Source organism: Sceloporus undulatus, chromosome 5, assembly GCF_019175285.1.
Source record: "Sceloporus undulatus isolate JIND9_A2432 ecotype Alabama chromosome 5, SceUnd_v1.1, whole genome shotgun sequence".
Classification (NCBI taxonomy): Eukaryota; Metazoa; Chordata; class Lepidosauria; order Squamata; family Phrynosomatidae; genus Sceloporus; species Sceloporus undulatus.
Window position 1 is genome coordinate 47,510,680 of NC_056526.1, and position 16,770 is coordinate 47,527,449.

The 16,770-nt window shown below is 38.9% G+C and overlaps 1 protein-coding gene across 1 annotated transcript in view; it reads right to left on the reverse strand.

The window, feature by feature from the left end:
- Nucleotides 1-235: 235 nt before the first annotated feature.
- The window catches only part of TMTC3 (transmembrane O-mannosyltransferase targeting cadherins 3), a 61,678-nt gene continuing 45,143 nt past the window's right edge, over nucleotides 236-16,770 (reverse strand). Inside the window, exon 16 of the mRNA XM_042469478.1 lies at nucleotides 236-1,059. Coding sequence (XP_042325412.1) covers nucleotides 1,054-1,059 — 6 coding nt within the window. The 3' untranslated portion in view covers nucleotides 236-1,053. The remainder of the gene's footprint in view (nucleotides 1,060-16,770) is intronic.

Consider the following 16,770-nt stretch of genomic DNA (forward strand, 5'->3'; position numbering starts at 1 on the left):
AATAAAGAACTCAAGACATATTTTACTGCCTTCATAAATGCATGTGTTTTTTTTTTAAATTCCATCAAACCTGAAACCTAAATTTAGAAAAATGTTTTTGAAAAAAAGTCACTTTTCTGTGGGTTAATGTAGTAATAGGAGTCTGTTTCTGTATAACAGAAACATTTGTGATAAATATTCAGTAAACAGTAAAAATGTGGACATATAATGCATGCTGCCCTAAATTTTAATGTATATTTGTCAACAGACAATTCAGTAATTAAATATTAGCAGTTGAGGATCCAGTGCTGCAATTTTATAAAAATAAATTTTCTTTAACAGCCTCCTGCTGACCTGTTTGTCTCAGCACCCAGCCTATAACTTTTTCATCTGAGAATCTAAGAGGTTGCATTTAAGTTCATTAACCGTCTTTATTTCATTTGAACATTGGCGTCAAACATGACAGGCATATGAGTTACATCATGTCTTATGTCTGCTTAAGCCATAAACTAAAACCACTGTCACTAACACTGAGGAGGTGATTCTTCTCAGATATATGCTACATCTGTTTAATACTTGGGCTTTCTTTACTGAGCTGTAGCAGTATATTATTATGTGCTGTTCATTAATAAAGTTGGCACAGACTTCAGCTTACAGTGAATAAATTTTTTGGTGATACTCCAGGACGTTTTGCCAGTATTCTGTACCTGTCAATTTCTAATGTCTTCATCACTGGCTGTCTAGAAAGATTCAGTGCAGTAGACATTTTAGCTGTGGAAATTGTTCTGCATACAGCACATAAAATATAGAATGTTCTATTGCAAAATATAGAAAATTAGAGATAGCAAAAAATGTGGGGATTATGCCGATTCCTGGAAGATAAGGTTATCATCATGGTCTGGAATTACAGATGTAACTTTCCATTACACCTATGTGATTTTTTTAGGTCATTGCACAAGAGATTTTTAATGCTTTCTTGTGCAATGACCCCCAGAACCAAAGTGCAAAGAACATATTCATCAATTAGTGGTCATCAGAGGGTGGCAAATGCTTCTGAGGTATCCAGGTTTGAGTTCACTGCTGAAAAAAAGAGGGGAAACATTATTGTAACAGATCTACAATTTATACACATATTCTCACTGGAGATCTGGGAAGATGATGCCTTTTTCTCTCTCACAGTTCTGGAACTGCAGCCAGATGGTGCTTATGTGGCCCCTGTCCTTTGCAGCCACTAATTGACCGAAAGAACTAACCAACATGGACTGGTTCACAATCACATTGGGGTAGCAGGGAGGCAGAAGTACATTGATAGAACATTATGTTCTGCTAGTTTGGTGTAGGCTCCCAGCCAATGGTTGAGATTCTACATTGAGCAGGTGAGATATTTAATACTCTGTTCACACAGTTCCATGTCCTTCCACCACATTGGCATCGGTTAGTACCCAGATGGTTGCTGTTTACCAGTGGGGAAAGAAGGGAACTGGATGGAGGAGGCAATTCAGATAGTGCGGTGTTTGTATACCCTACACCCCTTCACTGGCTATGTGGTTTCATAACTAATGCCTAAGAACTGGGCATGTTTCAGGGTTGCAATGACTTGTGGAAACTGGAAGTTATACGCATGTAGGAATCTTGCTGACTAGAGGACATGTGGAGACCTAAATAAAACTAAGATAAATTGGTTTGCTAATCACTTCCTTCCCCCTCCCCCCCCACACACACCCTGGCTCTTTGCATTTCTGGTTATAATGGAAGCAAAGGTAGTTGTATCGTAAAGCAATCAGTGACCATGCCTTTTATCCTATGTTATGATGATGTTCCTATACACCCTTCCTGCCCACATTAAGAGATTGTCTCAGATCCAATCAATGTATAGTCACTTTGGAGCTAAAGCCTTCAGACTTTTTTTGTCAGTCCCCTGGGAAAGCCTTCAAGACCTTGGTCATACCAAATGTAATGCAACACACATCTGGAGGGTATGCAATGGGGTATAAATCCACCCCAGCCCTAGCCATGTTGTGCACAGACCTGGGCTTCCTCTGTGTAATCAGAAGCAGTCTGGGTCACTGAGTTTTCAACAGATCTCTCTTCAGGACCAGCAATTACCAACCTATTTAGATTTCTCTCTATCAAACCTTCCACACCTTTCTGATGGTCTTGTATGATTGTTAAGGTCACCTCAGTTCTTGTAGGACTGCATGCATCCTTGCACATTTCTCAATAAAACACTTTATTTACTGAAATTAGAGCACTCTCTGCAGTTATTACCAGTATACATAGGTGAAAAGATCCCCACAGTTACCTTCCTCTCACAGGCCTACTTTGAGCTATAATTTCCCCAAATTTCTAGGAGACATTGGCATTGCTGGTGGGGTCTCCCAGTGTCCCCACTTTTTAGGGTAACCGCAGAAGCAGCTGATCTCAGCTCAGAAGGAGAGGGAAATGAAGCATCCTCCTTTTCCTTGGAGCCTAGAGCCTTCTTCTAATAGCATCCCACACCCTGCCAACTTCCAAGGGCAAGGAGGAATTAGACAGGGTGCAACCAGCTAGATTATCACTCCGAGAGCCCCTTACACACACACCCATGCATGCACACATTGCTAATTGGATGCTACAAAATATATACTAATTGTGATGGTTCTGTATATATTTATTTAAGAATCAGAAGCAGTATAGCCCCTAAGATGAATTGCTGGGGAATAGGAGTGAAGGATGCTGTTGCACTCATGTCCTTCTTGAGGACTTCCCATAGGCACTCAGTTGACCACTATGGGAACAGAATGTTGGACTAGATTGGCCTTTGCTCTGAACCACCACTAGTCCTTCTACTGAACTCATTGAATAAATAGGTCTAATGACCAAAGACTATGGAGTCTTGCTTACTGAACATCTTCAGACACTCCATTCCCATGTAATTCTCACTTTCTGTATGTGGTCCACTACTGTTTACTTAAGATGAGAAGAGAAATGTTTGTCTGAATCAATGCTTACATGGTTAACTATATTAGAACATAATGACTCTAGTGGCTACTGGTTTTAAGAGCAAATTGTGCTGAACAAAGGTAGTAACTATATATTTTCCTGGACTAATTGACTTATGCTGAGCATAAACATTGTTGTAATTGTGCTTCAGGAAAGAAAACAATTCCCAATTGGTTCATGGCAACGTTTATGACCTTATAAGTAATGTCTCCTATTGTCACTGTCATTTTTGTGGTTGCAAGCATAAATTATGTGAAAAGCCTTGATTTCATTATTAATGTCATGGTTTTAAAAAACCCAAAACCTTAGCTGGCGATACTTTAGGACTATCATTAGGTATTCCCTGAATGTTATACAGATAGATGTGTTGTGTGTGTGTGCATGCACAAACACACTAAACACTACTGCACACACACTAAACTAAGGCATGTCTACATGGGACATTTGCTGCGGATATCTCTGCCTTCATGTCACCCTATCCAGACAATGGAAGACCAAAAGGCCTAATTTGACTGTGGACTGTCCACACATGAGAAGGTGGATCTGGGCTATCCCTTGCTTAACCAGCTTATAAATAATTCAGTTTTTCCAAGATCTTCCCAGAAGATCTGGTACACTTTGCAATAATGTTGCGTAACTGTCTACACAGCATCTGACAGTGTTATCCACCAGTATTATTGCCAGCACAAGTCACTCCCCTGAGGTCACAATGAGTCACCCAGCCATGGGACTGATGCTGGGTGCCTCATTTTCAGCTTCAGCAGGAGTGACTCTTGTCAGTTCAGGAGGTGGCACAGTGGGACACTGTGTGGACAGCTGCCCGATGTTGCTGCAAAATGTGCAGTTAACAGGGAGAAGTCAGGCCAGCTTTCTAGAATACTCCCGGGACAGAATACTCCAGCCAAGGTAGATCCATCCCAGGCTTGACATTCCTAAGAAACAGTTACTTAACATAACTATTGGACAACCTTTGGTGGGTGGGAACTGTTATCAGAAAAGTCAAACCAAAGAAATTAATAACTAGGAAGATGTTTCAAAATAGTCATTGTGTTCTCAAAAGCTATTTTTCTCTATACTGAACAAGTCAAAAAGCCTGAGCCAAATATACTTCCAAACTTTGCTATTGGCTTCTGAGTAGAACTACTGAGTTATAGCTAGTGACTCCCTTCCCCCAGAATAGAAAATTAAACTATACAATAAAAATATTAGCAAAATGTTTGTGCAAATGTTCAGCTTGTTCTAAAAGGCAATCTAATCAGGATTAATTTCATGGCGCTATGTGGAAGTGCAGTTGTATTTTTTCAAATAGGATCTATATTCAAACAGTCTATAGATCCAGATAGGATCTATACCAGTGATATTTGCCACATTCTTAAGAGTTGTTACAGGACTGAACAGAAACAGGTTGTACAACAGCAAATCAGAAATAGTGATTTTTTTTAAAAAAAATAGAAACAAAAGAAATTATATCTAAAATCCACTACTTGAAGTTTTGACCCAGATCTTTCAGAGTTTAGAAAAGTAAATTATACATCTGAGCTAAAGTTTTTAAGCAGTCCTCCCGATGATTTGGACTTCAGCTCCCACAATTCCTCTCTGTTGGGCAAGTTAGCCAGGGCTTCTAGAAACTGAAGTTCAAAAGAAATATATTTATATGCAATCCTATCCATGCCTACTAAAACATAAATTATAATATGTTCAACAAGAATAAGAGTACTTCCCAATGGAGGGCTTCTACAATTATCACTCAAAAACCAATGTATCACTATTATATCTTTCTTTCTTCAGTGGATTTTCTGAGGTAAGAACAATGATGAAAACACAGAAATGTTAACAAACTGAAGATGGAGTAGTCTGGATAGCTGTGAATGAGGCACAATAAAAATATTTTCTGGAAAAAGTCTTACTGTCAGATAGATACCATGGATTACAGTTTACATTATGGATGTAAAGCTTTCCCAGTAATTCCATCTTTTTCTTAACATGATTTAATCCTGAAGAGGCTCTTGCTGTGTTTCATTACCAAGCCAACTTTAAATTACAAGACTTTCCAGTGGAAATCAATAATACTACATCAGCTGAAGGCAAAGTGTTTCCATTTAAATGGATTTGGAGATTGCAGACTTTCTTTCTCTGAAATGAGCTAACATTGTTTTATTCAGACTGGTAATAAATAAATTACATTGGCCCTGTTTCATCTTTTAAGATCAGGTGAACATGACATTTAGCAGTCTGAGCAAACTCAATTTTCTTTGCAAAGAATGAAATAAATCAGGAAAACGAATGACTGATAGATTACAAGGCAACAATTCATCTGAATTAGGACCCCTGGCTGTTACATTCATGAAGATATTTTCCAGATACATACTCCCAGCTTCTGTAGCCTCCTCAACAGTGTAACTTGGGCTACGTGTACATTCTGCTTGAGCTTCCTACCCAAGGAGACCTGAACTTTATTTGTGCTCCCTGGAATTGTTATTTGATAGGCTGCTTTTACATCATTTTATTGTACTAATTTTTTCATTTACTCTGTCTGCATTGTTTCTGCTTTATTGTTAGCTGCCCAGGGTTCTGTCGCTGGGACAGAATGTAAAGGTTATAAATAAGTAAATAAAATATTGTTGCAATTGTCCATTGTTGGTTTTGATCCAGACATCTTTCATGCAGGCAGCGCTTCTGTCCCAGGGAAACAACATTTCAAAGTAAACCACAATATTTTGTAGCTGGAAAAGTGGCATTTAATCTTTACCATCTAAGTTTATACAAAAGATGGGACAAGTATCTGAAGCAAATGTGGGCTATTATTTTTAGGTTAAAACCACAGTGATTTTTTGGGGGAAAATATTAATGAGATGCTGATGTTACCAATGGGAAAACTAGCTGGGCCTCCTGAGGCAAAATTAAACAATTTCTTTTATTATTATTATTTTTTATTTATTATAATCAAAAATTCAAAAATATCAACATACAGACATACAAACATGTAACATATAATACTGTTTGTTTATAACAGTAAAAACATGAATTGCTTCTTATAATGTAATAATTGAAATATCCTAAAATCTTCCCAAAGAATTTCTCTAACCTTGCAATATAAATATTATTCATTTCCCATATAGTATGACTAGTTCTTAATTTAAATATTCATCCTATCTGCCTACATTCTTTATTGCTTAATGCCCGCTCTATTAAGTAAAGACAGTTTGCACAATTATTTTGTAATAATAGTGTTACAATAAAGCATAAGTCGTTAATATTAATCCTAAAATATATATTTGATTTCATTTCCTATTATCTCTATACTTTATGACACATAACCAATCTTTTTCTATTTTATCTTTTGCTGTTCCTTTCATTTGAGCTGTTAACATGTCCATTTCCATTGCTTCGTAAAGACTTGATAACCAATCTTCCAATTCAGGTGTTACTGGGTTTTTCCATAATTTAGCGAAGATAATTCTAGCCGATGTAACCAAGTATAGTATAATATGTTTATATTTTTTCTGGGTTTCTTTTTTCCAATTCTGAGGTCATATTCAGTAAGAACAAGAGTGGGTCGAATGGGATTTTCTGATCTAGTATCTCTGACATTGTTAGATGGATTTTTTTCCAGAATCTCTCTGCTTCTTTACAAATCCACCATGAATGAAAGAAGTTTGCATCAACTTTGTTGCATTTCCAACAGGCTGCATCATGTTTTTTATAAACCAGATTAATCTTATGAGGAGACAAATACCAGCGGTGTAACATCTTGAGAAAATTTTCTTTATAGTTTTGGCAAAGTGTAAAATTCTTGGAGCTTAGACAAGCTTTATCCCATTTCTCCAATTCTATAACCCCATCAACATCTCTTGACCATTTTACCATTGTGTGTTTAACATTTTCACTTTCTAAATCTCTTTGTTGCAGGATCTTATAATACTTAAAAATGTGTTTTGTTTTTTTATCAAATATAATTCTATCTATTTCATTATTAATTGCAGTGATTCCGGTATGTCTGTTATCCAAATTAAACCTTGCTGATATTTGTTTATATGCAAACCAATCATTAATAATTTTTTCTGCTTTCATTTGTTTGAATGATTTTATCTTAGTGGTTCCCAGATCCAATAGAGATTTATATGTAGGGTAATTAACTTCTTGATTTGCTTTTGTACGTTGGAAAAAGGCTTCTTGTGGGGAAACCCATAATGGCAGCTTAGTATAAAAAATATATTTTTTTAATTTTCATCCATGAGATCAACAATGAGTTTCTTACAAAATGGTGGGTAAAATCGGTATTTTCTTTGTTTTTCATACCCAAGGAAAGCGTGGAAACCGGATCTTAGCTTGATATTTTCCAAACTGAATATTTCTTTATTCTCTAGTTTGATCCAGCCTTCCAACCACAATAGACAAGCTGCAAAAAAGTACAGCTTTAAATTAGGCAAGGCGCAGCCTCCTTTTTCAGGGTTTTCAGTTAGGTTTTTCCAGTTGATCCTTGCTTTTTTACCAGACCACAGAAAATTAGAAAGTTCTTTCTGCCATTCTTCAAAGTAGTGTGAAATTAAACAATTTTAATTTTGTTGAGTGCCACAACAGAGAGGATCTTCTTCAACCAAACTTTGGCAATGATAGCACAGAAAGTAGATTCTCCAAAAATGAACATGTAAGTGAGTCATATGGAGAGAAAGGAGCCCCTCAGATACTATGGTTCTAAAACAGGAGAAGGGAACAGAGAGGAATGGGTACAAGCTGAATTCTTCATCCTGGAGAGCCTAGGGCTGAATGAGAGTTCTCTCCTCCATAATCTGAACGTACCTTTGCAGAATGAAAGTCTCTAGCCATGGTGGCTGGATCTGATTAATGCTTTGGTAAAACAACATCTGGGTCCATAAATTCCTCACATCCATCTAATTTTAAGGACATGGGTATGTCTTTTATCTTTACAGAACACTTGGGACAAATATAGTGTAGTCTTGACACAGATTTGTTTGGCATACTGGGTGTGTGGGATTATTGCAGCTCTGTCCCTGGATTTAAACAACAAACTGGTGTTTGCTGTGGGCTTGTGATTTCTTTGGTCCAGTTTTCATGTTTTGCATTATGTTGTTAATTGAGTTTATATTTTCATTGTTACACATTGTTGTTTTAAGTCAGCAAGCAGCCTAGAACTTTTTGAAAATAATGGAGGATATAAGTATTTTATAATATTTAAATATTTTAAATTTAAAATGCACAGGTTTCTGAAATCATTCATGTATCTATATGTAGGTTAGCAAGAAGGATTTTGTTTGCTGGAGACTTGTACAGAACCTGTAGACTAGTGACTTTGCTCAGAATGCAGGTCTAACTGATCTGTATTTTTTTTTTTTAAGTCTCAGTCTGGGGTGTGACTAGCTAGCCAACATGGCACTTTTTATTGACTACATTAACAACAACTCGCTCCAACATCGAACTTCCTGCCCACCAGATTACCCTTTGGAAGGATACTCTAACTCTGAACCCACCAACCATCAAAGCATGAGTGATAATTTTAAAATCTTGGTTACTGATACTACCTCTACTCAGATTGTTATTCTGCACAGCTTTTATATGACTCTTCAAGGCCTTTTGTTATTTTTGTATTGTTTGTACAGTCGGCCCTTCTTATACACTAATTTCTTATACATGGATTCAAGCATACACGGTTTGAAAAAGTTAAAAAAAAGTGTAAATTTCAAATATCAAACCTTGATTTTCCATTTTTTATAAGGGACACCATTTTGCTATTTCATTATATTTAATGGGACTTGAGCATCCACGGATTTTGTTATCCACGGGTGATACTGGAACCAAACCCCAGCATATAACAAGGGTCCACTGTATATGTTATTGTTATAAAACAAATAAATATTAATTTTTAAAAAGGTCTCAGTTTAGCCAAAAATTAGCAATATGGAAGTAGATAGACTTGGTGTACTCTAAGTGGCTTGAAACAAGATGAAATGACCATTTCCACCTTAAAGCTAATCCATACACGCACCTAGAAAATGTTTATCTTCTCCAAAGTGAGCATAAACATTTTCCAGTGGAAACGTGGATAGTTAGATTGGATCAACTTTGTCTTTATGGGAAACACAAAAAACAAAAACTGCAGAGGCGCGCTGGAGAGACTATGCAACAAAAACAGCAATTAAAAAAAACAGTTCCAGTAATAATAAACAGAGTTACATATCTTGACAGCTCTATTTGCCATTGTTAATACATTTAATAAAAGCACATTGTAAAAAATACATCATTAGGGAACTGTTGCAATTTGTTTAAATGCACTAGTATAAACTGTGTTGTCATCTTTACTCAATTCTAAGTTGGCTTTTAGTAACTTTGAAGTTACAAGACTGCCATCAAAGCAAAGACACCATGTTCACCTCTCAAGCTTTGATTTTGTGCCCCCACTGTTCACTCATATGGAGCAACCACAACAGACTTATAGGATTCCCAGTCATCTGTGGTAATGACAGAAAGAATTGACTAGAATGATGAGAAAAGTCACAGGCTGTGAATGAGCATGAGGGCTTGTAACAGTGAAGGCCACATTGCAGCAATAACTTTATTTGGACAATCAAAAAGCCACAAAATTGCCTGTGCAAGCTTTAGAAGCCACAAAGCAGATGGTGAAAAGCGAAGAATGTGGAGAAAAAGGTAACCAGTGAGCTTTACATTGGCCAGAGACATGTCTGATTTTTCATGTTTTTTTGGGGGGGGGGATGGGGTACATGTAAGTAGAGAACTAAATGTTATTGTTCTTTGATTTCAGGGCTGGTTTGATCCAAGAGCTCTTCTTACATTCTTAGAATAGGAGATGATGCAGGTATATCTATGGATATAAGACTTATCCTGGTCATGCTCCCCAGACCAAGAATTCCGTGTGTGCGCCTGACTATTTGGCACTGGGGGAATAGCACAAATGGGCACTAGTTAACCTTCAGGCAAATGGTGGCTGCATTTCTGAGATGATTTCTGACATTCAAATGCTGTTCCATTTAAACCTACTTACCTTGAGCTTACCCACAAAGAGACACTGGAAACTCTTAACTACCAACTTCAGACTAACTCAAATGTCAAATGCTGTAGCAATTACAGGTACAAAGCCAGTGTGTCTCCTCTCTGTGATTGTTAATTCAAAGCCATAGCAAATGACTTGACAGAACACACAATTTTTACAGGTCATTTAAGCATTCATGTCTAAAACACTGAACTTACTGAAGAAATTAAGACTTCCTTCTGAGGCAATAAAGAGTCTTACATAGAAGCGTGATGCTGCTGCTTCTGCTGTGATCATATTACATTAGCCCATTGTTTTAAAAGAAATGGAATCTGTCCAGGCAATAGGTTAGCAGCATATACAAGGCACAGATTATAGAAAACAGCTGAAGTACATTGACAGGCTCTGGGCAATTTGATAAGAATGCCTAAGGAAGGCAGTTTGCCCATTTGGGATAATCTAGGGCCAAAACAGATGACCCTAAAGGAGGAGAGCTTGATGCTGCCCCTTTGATTTCCAGATTGGGGCTGCAGCAACCACACAGCACGACCACAATTCAGTGTTTTTCAAGCTCAAAAAGAAGCGGCAAAATGCTGCTCCTTTTTGTGCTGGAAAAAAGGCGCCTTTGCCACCGTGGCGGTGACTTTTCAGCATTTCTGCAGTACTCCATGCCCCCATGCCACCCCAAACAAAGCTCTATGATAGACTCATCATAGAATTGCCATAAGTCAGAAATAACTTGAAAGCACACAACAACTACTACAACTTTAACAACAAAACCCTACATAGATCTACTCAAAAGCAAATATATTAATTTTTTTAAAAAATTACTCCCAGATGGAGTCAGCAAGTGTAGTGGTTTAAGACTATGACTCTGGAGACCAGGGTCAAATCCCTATTCGGAAACTCACTTTGTGGCCTTCAGCAGTCGTACACTTTCAGCCTAAGAAAACCCCACCTTAGGGTTGCCATAAGATGGAAATAACTTGAAGGCACATAACAGCAATAATGAATGTGTAGCAGGAATGGTCACAGGAGATGGCCACAGGCAGTATCCTGCCTCAAGCCTTGAGGAGAGGTGGGAAATAAATAAATAAATAAATAAATAAATAAATAAATAAATCTACTACTACTATCCTGAAGGGAATATGCAGCTATTCCAAGTGTACAGTAGAATTCAGAGATATAGCCATGTTAGTCTGTAGAATCAGTATGTATAGAGATCTTGTAGCACCTTTGAGACTCACTGAAAGAAAGAAAGAAAGAAAGAAAGAAAGAAAGAAAGAAAGGAAGGAAGAATTTGGCAGCATGAGCTTTTGTAGACTTCAGTGTATTTCCAAAACATCTGAGGAAGCAGATTGAAGTCTATGAAAGCTCATGCTGCCAACTTAGTCTCAAAGGTGCTACAAGATCTTTCTACGTACCAAGTATACAGTAGTTATTGATATACCTTGTCCTGCAATGAAAATGTCATATTGTACTGATACATTACTCCACTCTTACTGTAAAAGATGGAGTAGATTATGCATAGCTTCTTTTGTGCCAATCTAAAGACAAATTAAAATAACTAGAATTCCTTTTTCATGAAGTGCCTGTGTCTTCCTGCAAACATGCCCTTTGGCTGCCAATTACAAAAAAGTCTTAAGAAAGTTCTGAGTATTCCATGCTTCCTTCAGGGGTGTACCTTTCAATTTCAATTTCAGTTTCAGGTTACACTTCCCTCATGTGCTGGTAGGGACATAGCCCTTCTTGCTGATATTAAAATGACTTCACTTTAAGCAATGCTATGGACGCGAGACCTCCAGGACCCCCAGGTCAACTGCCCTGCTGAGGTCTTACAAACTCAGGGCAGCCATGGCATTCTTGACTGAATCAATTTGCTTGTAATACAATCTCCCTCTTTTTCTACTGCCTTCTGCTTCACTGAGGCAGTGAATGGGGCACATCGTTTCACAATACATCCAAACTATGACAGCCTCAGTTCAGTCATCTTGGCTTCTCATGTGAGTTCAGAACTGATTTACTCTTGGATCTATTCATCGGTCTTTTTAAGTCTTCTTGGCACGTTACAGACCCCCCCTTTGGGGCGGCCTGTAGGCGCGCCTTTCCCCAGTGTATCGGGGCCTCAGCAGCCAGAACGGCAGCCACTGAGGCCCCGATCCGCCGCTTTCCGGGCTGTGGGGAAACGGCAAAAGGCCGCTTCCTCGCAGCCTGGATAGGGGTGTCCTTGGGGCTTCAAGCCCCAAGGGCACCCCGCGGCGGCAGCGGAGAGGAGCCCCTTTCTCCCTTGCATTGCTGGGTGCAGCTGTCTGAAGGCTGCGCCCAGCGACGCAAACCAGGAAGGAGCTCCAAAACGGAGCTCCTTCCTGCTCTGCGCAAAGGGTGCATTAAGTGCCCTTGTGCGGAGCAACAACATCACATCCGCGCCGCCCCGTATAGAGGTGGTGCGGTCGTCACGTCGTCATGGCGGCCCCCATGTGGAAGGGGCACCGCCATTTTGTACGGACTCAGTCCGTACTAGGATTAGGGGGCACGGAAGCACCGCCCCTTCCTAACCCTAGTACGGACTGAGTCCGTACTTAAAGGCCCGTTTGTAATGGGCCCTTGGTATCATTAGAACTCACCTCCTCCAGCACTACTTTCAAATGTGTTGATTTTTTTCTCTGTCAGCTTTTTTCACTGTGCAGCTTTCACAACCGTACATAACAATCAGAAATACTATGGTATAAATGATTCTGATTATGATGAGCTCAAACCTCATGCTATGAAAACATCTCTAGAACTTGCCTGGCCCTTCCTGGGAATTATTACACAGGTACAGAAAATAATGATCCATTGTTGTAGGGGTCAAGAAGAAAACAACCCTGAATCATTTTTTTTAATCCAAGGGTTATTTCAGCAACCTACACCTATTTTTCCATTGCAGTTATGTCCCTGCCTTTTCTTAATAGAGAATATTGCTTGGCAGTTTACTTCTTATATGCCTGTTTCTTTCAGTCACACACACCACTGCACTTTTGCACATACTATATTCAGAGTGCTAATGACAGGGTACACATATATAACAATTGTAGAGAAGTCACTACACGGTTCTAGAAGTGGCACATTTGCTTTTCTTTTAGCTGATACATAGGGATGCACCCACACACAAGAAAATGCTGTGTTGCAAGCTGATACAGAGGAATAAGCTTCAACTATTACAGATTTTCTTTTAAAATGTCTGTTGCTCTCCCTTCTGAGAAAGATCACATTTCTTGTTAACTGCAAGGAGCACATACTCTTGCTTTCAGATTAGATTCCTCTCTCTATAGACGTCATAGCTGTTTCATTTGCAGTGTTAACAAAAAGTTATTGTTTGCAACACGGTTGGTTCCAAAATTACAATGCAATTACTAATAATTCACATCAAACAAAAGTGAGAAGGCTCTTAAAATATTTGGAAACCAAAAGTTACATATACAATATGCACCTTCCTAGAATTGTAATCCTTTCCTCCCCAGATCTCCCCTATTGTGTACATGAATAAACACAAAAAGAGAGGTACCCTGGTTGCCACAGCTTAAAATACTCCAGCTCTCCAGAGAGTGATGAGCACAAAAGCACCATGTTCCAAGGTAGATGTAAGTTACCACATTTATATTTCTATGCCCCACCTTTCATAGCTTCCTTTAATCCAACAATACAATATTTAATTTGGGAAATGCATGGCTAAAAGCTGCCTGAGGAGACATGCTCTCTTAATTGTACCTTTGGGAGATTAGAAGGAAGCACTCTCCTACCCAGAGCTTGAAAAAGTTACTTTTTGGACTAGTGTTGATGCTGGCTGGGAGTTCTGAGAGATGTATTTTTTAAAAAATAACTTCTCCAGCTTCTCCTCCTGTCAGCCACCCAGAATATTGGCAGGGGAACAAAACTTCAATTTGAAAATAATATTTTATCTTGTTATTTAAGGTGTTTCTATAGTACCTTTTTGAAACCCATCAGGTGGTTTACTGAACAATTAAAAAACAACCACAAACCGTTCCCAGATCATAGTAACATGCTGAAAGTAACATTAAAATGCACAGCAGTAATTTTACAAACTAAGTTAAAAAGATAGGGTATTCTTTATAGTCTTCTTGAACGCAGGGTTGGGGAACCAGCACCTGGAAAAGTCAATTGTTTAGATTAGAGCTCCCAGACCTGTTTAGTCTACAGTCAACATTGCCAGCTGGAAGATTCTGGGATCTGTAGCATCCATAAGTATATTTTCTAAGCTTTGGTAGGGACCAACAGCAATTCCAAAGGGAATGCATTCCAGAGTGAATGAGAAAAGGTCTTTACTCTGTGCCCAGCCAGAGAACCTCTGTAAGTAAAGTAGGATGGCCATATTCTGCTTCCTCTAATTTTCCTATTATACAACTCAGAATTTGCATAATGAGTTGCATATGCAAATTATGCATTCCTAAGGTCTCCCAATGCTTCTTCTACTCAACTATTGCACTTCTCACTCTCCCTTACTTATCCTTAAATCCTTAAATGCCAACATCTGGAGGAAGAGAGACTATAGAATTGCACTAGCGTACCTACAAATGTCTTGAGAAGTGTTTTTTCTAGGAATCTCCAGGTCCTCCAGTGTGACTGTATGGTCAACTTCCAGCAGAATTGCTTTGGAGGACCTAGAAATTCCTAGAGAGAACATATTAATCAAATCCACAAATAATCAAATCTGCAAAAGTCAAAGCTGCAAATGTGGAAGATGGCTGTACAAATTAAGCCATAAAACAAATCCCATGAGCAAACTATTTGGAATCAGACTTTCTCAACATACCAAGAACCACAGGGGCAATGAATTTGTTTTAATAGCATTGTTATAATTCTGAGGCTTCATCTTTTCTTGCTCCAATGTTGCTTTTTATTTTTAACTACTGAACATTAAAAAATAGACCTATTATTTGCAATCTGTCTTCACATGCTGAGACACTTGAAAGGAGTGTTTTGAATATGAATCTTGCTTTACACATTTTTCACAATATGGATCAAGAACACAATTGCTTTAAATCTAGGACTCAAGTGGCCTTTGCCATGGGATTAGAATTTAGTTCTATAAAATCTAGGATTCCCAACAGTTTCTGCTGTAAGAGATCCATTAAGAGGTTATTTTTCCCCTTTCACTGCAGGAGCAACTAATCAGTTTAGTTGCCTATTTGATACTTTAGTTATGAATTCAAAACTTCTACATGAAATGGTTAGTAACAGACAATGATTGGATCCAAACTGCTAAAGTGATGAACCCCTTTTGTTAACTGTATGTAGTTGATGGCCTACTGAAGGTCCTCAGCTGTAAAAGAAAGGCAGTTTGCACATGCTCAGAAAGCATCTCCTTTCCTTCCCCACTCCACATATTCCAGGACTCACTGAAAGTATTCAGAAAAGGTAAATGAATGAAAGGGAGGTGATGGAGAAGTTCAGTTGCATTCTGGGATTTTAAGGTAATAGAGAGGCATTTAGAGTTCTAAGCCAGAGAGCTCTCAGGCCTCAGTGAACTACAAACCTCAGAATGCAATAGGAGGCAGTCAGAGCAGTAAAAGTGGAACAGCAGCACTACAAGAGGGTAGTGCAGTAATCTACTAAATTTGTGTGTTAGGGATGCATATATTTGCTAAATTTGCTTTCAAAGGAATGAAGAGGTAATTTTGGCAATTTTCTTCCTGATGTGGTGTGGGCAAAATTCTTGAAAATTGGTTTTTAAAGACTATTACCAATTCAGGGCAACCCCCCCCAAACAACAACAACAACAACTCTGGCAATGAGAGAGAAAAAACAAAGCACTGGGTTCATTGTACTGGGGTGACTTGAATGAAACTTTTCTTAGAAGCCAGCTGCATAATCCCAGTCTTATTCAAAGTCAAGCAAATAGACTGCCCTACTTTTGAGTTGACTGGTAGAGTTTGGCAGGGGAATAGGCTGATGCTGAAGTAGGGTATGGGAATTTAACTAATATTCTAAGTAGTGACCATGTGGGCCGTTTACAGGTCTGTTAGCAAACTAATTAAGCATTTGGCCGTGTGTAGCAGTTTTGTGTTCAGGGGGGGGGGGGAATTGCCTTGGATTGTAAGACTCATATTAAAGATATCTAACAGAAATGGGAACCAGCATGGCATGGAGACACATGGAACAGAACCTCCAAATGCTGAACACACCATTGGAGGGAGTGGTAGAGGCTTGAGCATTGGACTATAACTCTGGAGACTAGGATTCGATTCCCAGCTCAGCCATGAATCCCACAGGATGACCTTGGACAAGTTACATGCTCTCACCCTCGGGAAAACAAACATCCTCTGAACAACTTTTTACCAAGAAAACCCATGATACGTTTGCCAAGTTGGAAACAATTTGAAGGCACACAACAGCAGCAACAACAAGAATGGGAATTTATAGCTGTCCGATGCAGCTAGACTGTAACTGTCATCAGCCAAACTAGCATAGCAAATCATGAGGGACTGCAGTCAAACACCATCTACAAGGCCATAATTCCTAGTCTCAGAGGGAGCGATCAGGCAGACCCACAACATCAGGGACGCCTGAAGGAAGGCCCCTCCCTCCTTAACTGTCATCTCGCCTCAAGGGAGCGATCGCAGACCAGCAACTCAGGACTGGCCTGAAGGAAGAGCCCCTCCCTCCTTAACTGTCACTCGGCCTCAGAGGGAGCGATTCAGGCAGACCCAGCAACATCAGGCTGCCTGAAGGATGAGACCTCCCCCTTTAATTGTCACTTGTATTTTGTACTGTATGTTAATTTTTACTGTACACTGCTATGATCA